This window comes from Centruroides vittatus, unplaced genomic scaffold (assembly GCF_030686945.1).
Source record: "Centruroides vittatus isolate TY-2023 unplaced genomic scaffold, ASM3068694v2 contig_89, whole genome shotgun sequence".
NCBI classification, from domain to species: Eukaryota; Metazoa; Arthropoda; class Arachnida; order Scorpiones; family Buthidae; genus Centruroides; species Centruroides vittatus.
Window position 1 is genome coordinate 1,124,326 of NW_027122580.1, and position 9,722 is coordinate 1,134,047.

The 9,722-nt window shown below is 34.3% G+C and overlaps 1 protein-coding gene across 2 annotated transcripts in view; it reads left to right on the plus strand.

Moving 5' to 3' along the window:
- Positions 1 to 8,035, plus strand: part of slx1 (Nuclease slx1) — a 28,436-nt gene extending 20,401 nt beyond the window's left edge. The window contains exons 3-5 of one of the 2 annotated variants that reach the window (XM_067280688.1): positions 2,121 to 2,306; positions 3,566 to 3,899; positions 7,827 to 8,035. In XM_067280688.1, coding sequence (XP_067136789.1) covers positions 2,121 to 2,306; positions 3,566 to 3,899; positions 7,827 to 7,831 — 525 coding nt within the window. In that variant the 3' untranslated portion in view covers positions 7,832 to 8,035. Of the gene's footprint in view, positions 1 to 2,120; positions 2,307 to 3,565; positions 3,935 to 7,826 lie in introns of those variants that run through there. The other variant, XM_067280689.1, reaches the window with a different exon arrangement.
- Positions 8,036 to 9,722: the final 1,687 nt, after the last annotated feature.

Genomic DNA, 9,722 nt, shown 5'->3' on the forward strand with positions numbered 1-9,722 from the left:
AATTAATATAACACACTCAATTATACTCGAGTTAATTTATTAAAAATCTTTCAACAAAGTGAGAATCTTCTATTTAAAAAACAAACAAGTTTTCTTAGTTAAAATCATTGATGTAATCCGTGTTCAAGCCATTGGGCTATAGAAGAATGTATTTCAAATGTTTCTCCAAAGTTCTTAGAACATTTATCTTCAGTTTCCCAGTATATTAAAATTTTAACATAAATACTGATGTTTAAAATCATTGATGTCCATAACCCATCTCTTTTTCATTCACTTGAGAAGCAATTAACCATTCTATTACTAATTATTAAATATTTTCACAAGATATAGAAATTAAAAACATTTTACATTTATCCAAGAAAAATAAGTAATGCTGCAATTAAGGAATTCAATGATAAATTTGTTTTGACAGTCTTACTCTACTGTTTTTTGTTACAATGCAATTATAAATTCTTCATAACTTATTATTTAAATAAAACAATTGTTTTTGGGTAAAAAAAACTTGCTTATTCATAAAATACTTTATACAATCATTTATTTAACAATTTTTTACATATGCAAGATTGCTTTCTTGGATCACTTGTGATGTTGTAAACAAATTTTCATTCATTATGTAGTTTTGAGTACTTACGTTATTTACTTCATTACAATCAAAGAGAGACTTTGTAAGTACCATAATATATATTGTAGAATAAAAACTAAATAAATTTTTTTGTATTGGTGGAAAAACATATTTAGGAAGTTTGGGTATGTTAAGCAGATGTTTCATTAAAACCAATATGAAATTACTTAAATTTGAAAAATTCATAAGAATAATTAAAAAACTCCCATAAAAAGTACATAATGAGACCAAAATGTTTGAGAAAAAGGTTGTAAAGTAGATGAAAATTTAGTTGCTAAACCTTGTTTAAGAGGTAATTGTCCCCATGGTATTATGTCATTGCAGCCTTATTGAAGTTTTTTAAAACTGTTCCCTTTTTTTAATAATCAAAAATGTTGATAAAGACCAATAATTAATGCATATTTTAATGTGTTATAAAAAGAAGGGGCAAGTTTGCTATTCTAAGAAGGATTGTACCTGTACATTTATATCTTTCAGAAATATAAAGTATATGCCTATTACATAGTTCATAATTTTGAAATGCATAGTGATTAAGAATATTACAAAAGTCCTTCGACATATTAGTTTTTAACAAATAAAGATAATACAATATGATGCAAAAATCATTCTGTAATCAAGGATTTTTTCCAGAAGGCAAAATATATGAATTAGATTAAGTAATCAACCAATTCACTAAATTCATAATTTTTAAACAGGTTTGTTAGTTTCTATTTACAATTTCATCTGTCTTTATGAAGGTGACTAATAAACACATGGAAAGAGAGCAAAAACTGCAAATTGTAGCATAAAACCATGGAGTCTTGCAAGAACTGTATTATTTGAAGAAGAGAGGTGCCATCTTGTCATGTACAGACTAATTACTTAAATTAACAACTGTTAAAATATGTTTACTCTTACAAAATACCTTTGTTTTATAAAAGTTTTATTTGAAAAAGAAAAAAATAAAGCAAATTTTAGGTGGGTAGTTGTCCTTCTATACCACTCCTGTGAATGCCTTTGTCTACAATGTATAACTTTGAAAATTAAACAAAGTCACAGTTTAATGTTTTCTACAGGGAATAAAGTTTACAGATCAATTTTAAATAGGTATTGTATCAGATCAGATCAGAGCCATCAACTGTGTTGTTTTCTTTTGAAATAATAGTTTTTAATATGAATAGATCGGGGCGGGGAACTTTTTTAGTCATTACCCCCTCGTTTTGAAAAGGAGAAAATCGATACAAATTTAAATTAAACACTATTTATTGAATCATTTTACATTGGTTTGTCTATTATTTATTATTTTCAAATAAAATTATCATTTTGGAACACAATAATTTCATTTTTACCCCATTTGGTTCCCTGACTGCTAGAGTAGATATATATTAAATTTAATATTTACAAATATCAAGTAATTCATTATCAGCATATTTTTTTATAATTATTACATGTAATATAAAATTGTATACACTTACTTCAGTTTACTTTGATAAGTTTATATGATGACTATATGTTTTAGTTTGAATGGGCATGGCAACATCCACAAAAATCCCGGCGACTTCAACATGTGACAAAAAAACAAAAAAATGAAACGTCTGTAGCGTATCACATTCGTATTCTTTTAGAGATGTTGAGAGTCGGACCGTGGAATAGACTACCTCTAACAATTCGAAAACTGAATGAAAATTATGAATTAAACATACCAGTAAGTCATTTTAATTTTTATATTTTATTTTATTACTACATAAAATTGAAAATAAGTTGTAAAAGTACAGATTCTTTATTCGGGTTATATATTTTGATCAGTGATATAGTGCCATTGAAGATATGGAAGATATATATCTTCACCCTAAAAATATTGTAGTGTGTATTGACTATTGAACTGATACTCTTATTAATATTACCTGTCTATAGTCTGTGGATTTGTTATAAAAAAAAATTCTGTCAAGATTATGATTTAACTTACTAAATCTACTGAGTAACTTGTCACTACACTGCATATTTTAAATGCATTCCCATTTCCAAAAATTAGGCTATTCTAAGTTAACAGCCTGCACGATACATGTATGCTGTGAGACCACCAGTATATCCCAAAATTCCTTAGTCAAATGGGTAGACAACAGTGAATGATCTGTCCACTCTCAGATTTGACATTTTAACACAGATTGTCAAAATTTGCTTTAAAATGTTAGTGTACTATATATAAATAAATAAATCTGTAATCATTCATTCGTTTTATTCGGTAACTTTTAGTTTAAAAGAATTTTTCACCGAAAAACACCTTAAAAAAGATTTCAATTATGTAAATGAGTAACAAATGAAATTTGAAGGAAATGAGGTTGCTAGTCTGTAATAAAAACTACTGTTTAAAAATTTTCAATGAGCATTATTTATCGTGACGACGTAACAATGCTCGGCTGCAATTTTTAATCATATTTTTAATTTATTTAACTTTTAAAATATATGCTCTCCACCTGAAATTAGTAGTGGCTTGCCCCTGTACTGTACATCATACTTTTCCTTTAACAACAGAGTCGTGCCAGTCATCTATCTAACACCTTTCGGGAGAAAACTTTTGAATTGAAATAGCATGACTTCCAGTTTGCATCAGAAGTTCTTATATAGTTAATAGGGGCCTCCTTCCTCTAAGTTTTCCGTATGTGGTCTCGGTTTTCATCTGTATAACTCCATTCTTTAGATTAAGGAAAGACGGATCGACAACAGTGGGAATTTATAGGTCTACAATTTTTTCAAATTGCAGCCCAACAAATTTTGTAATACTTGTTATTGTTTGAAACTTTTATGATTTGCAGTATAAGCAAAGTAGTGTATTCACTTATTGGTTTGCCTTGGATAATGTGGAACTATGGTTAATTGGGATTCTACCATATATATGTGTTGTAGAGAATAATAATTTCATATTTTCTTTTTGTCATGAAAGTAACTTCCATTTTTATTTTCCAGATAGATTGTTCTCCTCCATTCCACATGCCAATAACTTCGGGATCTGTAAAATGTCGCAGAATACCAAAGGATGAAATTTTAAATATGGAAGCAAAAGACTCGAGTAGCTGTTCTATCTGTTGCAGTTTGTTCCAAATGCACGATAGAAAGTTAAGGTGCCTAGTTCCCGAGTGCAGATTACTCTTCCATGTGATCTGTCTGTCAAAGTGTTTCCTTGGTTCATCCAAAAATCTTCTTCCAGTAAGTGGATTTTGTCCAAATTGCAACCAAGAACTTTTGTGGGGTGATGTAATTAGATTTTCTAGAGGATGTTACAAATACTTGAAAAATAATTCTTAACTGTTAAAAGTGAAGAGGTTGTGTATAATAGTTTACAGTCAAACAGTGTATCATGTTTAATTGAATAAAGAACAGTCGACCAGCTCGTGCTGGTCGACTGTTCTTTATTCAATTAAACATAGCCTTCATTAAACGTCATTCTATGCATCTTCAATTAAACATTGCCTTCTATGCTAAGTTTGTAACGTGGCAGGAATTGAAGGCATGGGACGATGTGACGCCCCCTGGCAGTTGAGGATAACAGTACAAAATTCACATTCCTTAACACACCCCCTCATGTCGATGTCTCTTGAGATGTCGAAATGTAGTCCTATGTTTTGGGCATTTATAATACTTAAAATATGTAAGGACTTTCTATACATATACACTGTATCCAGTCAGTCACATAACATTGAACTTCTAAATTTGACAAACTTTCTTTTCCCAAAGCTTTTGTAAAAATGTCTGCAATATTTTCATTTGTACTGACATGTTCAATTGAAATTTCCTTGTTTCTACACAGATTTTTGATGTAGTGGTATCTTATATCAATATGCTTAACCCTCTTTGAATTCTCGAATGTTTTCATCATAGAAATTGCACTTATGTTGTCAACTTTGAGGATTGCAGTATTACACTTATCAAATTCTGACAAAATACCTTTCAAGTTCATTAATTCTTGAGCTGCAGTGCTAACTGAGATATATTCAGCCTCCATGGATGAAAGAGCAACACAGTTCTGTTTTCTGGAGTACCATGCGATTGGATTTCCGGCATGAAAAGCAATCATTCCGCTCACACTTTTCCTGGTTTTTGTATCTCCTCCCCAATCAGCATCACTCATGCCTACTAGATTGTCTAAACCTTTTGTAAAACAAAGTGTAAAGATGTCTCGTGCAACTTAAGTATCAAAGAATTCTTTTACATGTCTTCCACAACTGATCTGTTGGTCTGTCTAGATATCTACTAAGATACAACACACTATATGCAATATCTGGTCTGCTTGTAACAGAAATGCATATCAGACTGCACATCAATCTGCAAAATGGAATTTCTTCATTCAAATTGGATTCTGTTAAATGGAAATTTGTTTCCATAGGTGTAGCAACTTCTTGACACTGTTCCATATTAAATTCAGTTAAGATACAGGTAATTATTTTGGACTGACTGATTTTTAATTTCTTTTCATTTTGATCAAACTGCATTCCTAAGAATGATGAGACTTCTCCCAAATCTCTGACATTGAATTCTTTGTGTAGATCATTCATTAATTTGTCTATCTTTGCTTCTTCATCTGTGTGATCGCATCGTCAATGAAAATAGTCAAGTAGGCACCATTACCTACATACAAACAGAAGTCTTACTTCGACCTACAAAAACCTAACTTTTTCATAACTTCATTAAACTTGTCATTCCAACGTTTTGGTGCATTTCTCAAGCCGTACAATGCTCTATTCAATTTTAATGTCTTTTTTTGACATTTAAGCCCTTCTGGTGTATTGACGTCTACATCTTTTTCTGGGTGTCCATTTAGAAAGGCAGTTGGGATGTTTATTTGACGTAGCTTCCAGTTATGCTGTACTGCCACAGAAAATAAAATTTTAATTGTAGACATCCTACAGACTGGTGCATAGCTAAATTCTCCTTCTTCATAAGGTACTTGGAACCCTCTTGCCACTAACCTGGCCTTCCTTGTTCCATCGTCTTTGGTTTTAAATATCCATTTTGTCTCTATAGCTATCTGCCCTTCTGGCAAATCTACAAGTGTCCACATTTGAAGTTTCTGATGTGAATCTTATTCTTTCTCTATAGTTTTCTTCCACTCTGGTGACTTGCATGCTTCCTGGTACATTTTAGGCCCTTCTGTCAATGATAACAAACAATATACAGTATATAATTCAAAATCATTTAAATGGGAAGGTTTTTTAATGTTTCTTCTAACATTAGAATTTTCCATTTTGTCTTCTCTTTCATCCTTTACTTACTGTTGTTGTTGTTTCTTACTATTCTTCCATCAACTTCTTGCTCTTCTTCAAAACTGAGTATAATTACAGTTGGAGAAACCACCCTCTCTTCTATTTGCTTTTGTCTGGCGTTTTCGTTCTCTATATACTCCATACAGCCTTCATTAAACCGTAAGTCTCATGATCTTACTATCCTTTCTTCTGTCAGGATCCATAACCTATAGCCGCCGCCGCCACAATATCCCACCATGACTGCACGCTTTGTTCTTGGTTCTAGTTTATTTTGCTTTGGTAGGATGTTGTAGGATGGTGTCCAATAGTATGCCATTGTGATTTGCAAATCCTTCAAAATTGTTTGAACTAAATTCACCACCGTTATCCAGTTGCAGTCTTTTCACTGTATGATCATGCTGAGCTTTCATTTCTCAAATATAATATATCAAGTTATCTTCTGCTTCACTCTTGTTCTTTAACAATTTAACAACAACAAAATGTGAAAAATCATCTAAGATTACCTGGAAATACTTTTCACTACTAATTGTAGATGGCATGATTGGTCCACACACATCACTATGCACAAGTTCACCTACGGTGGTAGAATGTCTTTCATTACAGTAAAAGGAACTCTAAAGGCCTTTCCTTCTACACACGTTGAGCATGTTCGATTCGAAACTTTGAGACCAAGCTGTCGCAGTGCATCTTTTCGTAGGTGATCAAGACGTCGATGCCATAAATCATCTTCAGCTGCAACATGGCACTCTTCTTTAATCCTATTGTTCAGTTCCAAAGTATAGGGCCTATTTACTCTGCTACATTTTAACACAAAATCCTTTCCACAAATTGTTGTATATTCCTTCTCCACCACGATCCAATGTCCTTTTGAGGTCATCTTTGAGATTGACATCAAATTATGCAGAACAAAAATGATACTATTTGAATTGCTTTTCTGGTTACAGATTTGTTGACTATCCTTATTACAAATACCTTGAATTCTAAATCCTTTTCTGTGCCCTGACCTGGCTGAGAGCACTTTGGGCATTGTGCCTGAAAATGCGATTTGCTCCCACATATGTAGCAACCTCTGCTGTTTGCCTTGAAACTAACTTCATTGGTTTTCAGATATAAGTTGTTATTTTCTTCACAAGAAATTTAATTTTATTTCTTCGTTAATAATCTTGCTTTGACAAAATCCATTTTGACTTCTGCCACTGTTTCCGAAGCCATCATGACTGCATCATATTTGGAAGTCAGGGAGAGTAATAAATGACAAATATGATCACCTTCTCCAATTTGGGATCCAAGATCTTGAAGATCTCTTACAGTTGTATCAAACTTTAAAAAATGGTCTTCCAGACTTTCATTCTTACCTGAGTGTAAGTTCATCAGTCGTTTCCACAATGTCAATTTAGTGAACAAGCTTGTTCTGACGAGTACGTCTTTCAGAGCTAGTAACTGAGCTTTTGCAGTTTTACAATCCTTAATTATATCTAAATGTTTATCAGATATTGCTTGTATTATTACTGACTGTGCCTTGGCATCTTTCACCATATATTTCTTTCTTTCAGCTTCCTCGTCTGGTGGATCACTGTAAATCATGTCCTTGCACTGTTCTCTTTTTAGAATAGACATAATTCTAAATTTCCAGTTATTAAAGTTATTTGCTTCTAATACTGGTATGACCGTTGCAACTCCTGCCATTTTGACTACTCCACTAAATGAAGTTAACTATATAAAATTTAAGGAACTTACTGGAACCTCTAGGCCCATAACTTGTTAAAAGTGAAGAGATTGTATGTAATGATACACTGTTTTACTGTAAACTATGTTTAATTGAACAAACAAATACAAAGAACAGTCGACCAGCACGAGCCTTCTATGCTTAGTTTGTAACACAATGGGAATTGGTACAAAAAAGGTGCGGGATGACATGACGCCCCCTGGCAGTTGAGAATAACAGTACAAAATTCACATTCCTTAACATTAACAACTAAATATAGTAGCCTTTAGTTTAAATCAGTGTTTTTCAACCTTTTTCTTATCGCAGGTTGGTAAAATTATGGATAATTTTGTGTGAACCAAGTAATTACAGATATCTCTTGTACAACAACATAGTACTTCTACAACACTGTTTGAAAATTGGGATATTCTCTTTTGGTGGCTCGTGGCGGCCATGTATTTACAAATTTTAATCACAACAATATACAGAAGCCATATACACCATCATGTAAAGGTTGGTCATGTAGAGGAGCATGTGCAAGTCTGTCTGCTTGTCGTAAGGAGTGTAGTCAACAAAATAAATAATAATGATGCCGGATGGCTTAAACATATTTTATATCCATGTGCCAGCACCACCTGGATTTCCAGATGCGGTGCTGAGACCTAAATAGTTGTAACCCTAAGGTTACAACTATTTAGAGGGGGAAGCGGACCTACTATATTGATGCGGTGCTGAGACCTAAATAGTTGTAACCCTAAAGTTACAACTATTTAGGTCATCGCACACTCCCTCACCAGTGACAACGAGATGTTTACAGTTATAAATATCACGGGTTGTACTGGATCTGGTTGTAAGTGGTTCTGGCCAGTCATCTGGTATAGTTGCCCTTGCTGATGATTCTTCACCTGTCCTCCGCTGATTGGATATTAGAGGTGGCATGCTGGACTCCTTACCTGAGTTTGACACGATAAATGCTGGTTTTAACCAGTCTACGTTCACTGAGACCTTTCGGCTGCCTTGTTTGATTCTGAAGACCTTGTCTCTTGACACAACACAAAATGGACCCAAATAGATTAGTTGTAGGGAGTTCCTTACAGCATTGTCATGCAGAAACACAACTGCATGAGCTCAGTTCCTCGTGTACAAAACAAGTCGTCTTGGTTGATTGTCTGGTGTATGTTGAGCATAACTTTTCCATAGTGTTTTTAAGTTGACTGACAATGTTTGCTGGGTTGGGAATGCTCTTACTTGGTGTAAAGAATTCACCAGGCAATCTGAGGTTTTTCCCGTAAATCATTTCAGCTATGGAGGCCTGTAAGTTTTCCTTGAAGGCTGTTTGAAGTCCCAGAAGAATCGTTGGAAGTACTCTCGACCAATTGTCTCCTCCATGGCAGCGTAAGGCTGCCTTTAATGTGTGATGGGTCGTTCAACCATACCATTTGCTGCTGGATGGTTTGAGGTTGTACGAATTTGCTTGATGCCTGGTGTTGCTGACAAGGGGTGGAAAAGATCGGACTCAAATTGGCATCCTTGGTCCAAGGTCAGCCTGAGTGGAACGCCAAAGCAACATATCCAGTTTGTGTAGGTTTTTGCGACCAACTCTGCCAAGATATTGGCGACTGGAATGCACTCCGGTCACCTGGAATATCTATTGATGCATGTGACTATATACCTAAACCCTTGCAATGGGGGAAGCGGATCTACTATATTGATATGCACATGTTCAAAGCAGGAACTGGGAGCGAGAAAGGTGCCTGGTTTTGAGTGAATATGCCTGTGCACCTTTGAGCACTGATACTAGGGGCAAGCGTGCACCCACCTGGCAACATAAGATTTTATTGACTTCCAGCAATATCACTCACATACTACCTTTGCTGTTGTTCGAATGCTAGGATGTGCTAGACCATGAACCAAGTTGAAAACCTGGCCTCTAAACTCTTTAGGGACAAATGGTCTGACTTTGTTGAGACTTCGCAGTACAGTTGGCATTCCAAATTATTTAATCGGTAGCAGCTTCACGACTAACCCAGTCAAGTTGAGGTTGTTAAGCAATGCCCAAAGCTCATCGCCTGTCTCCTGAGTTCTGGCCATCTCCCGATAGTTAATTGGCGGGATTGTGATGGTTTCTATTCGCAACGGCGTGTCGGCTACAACATTT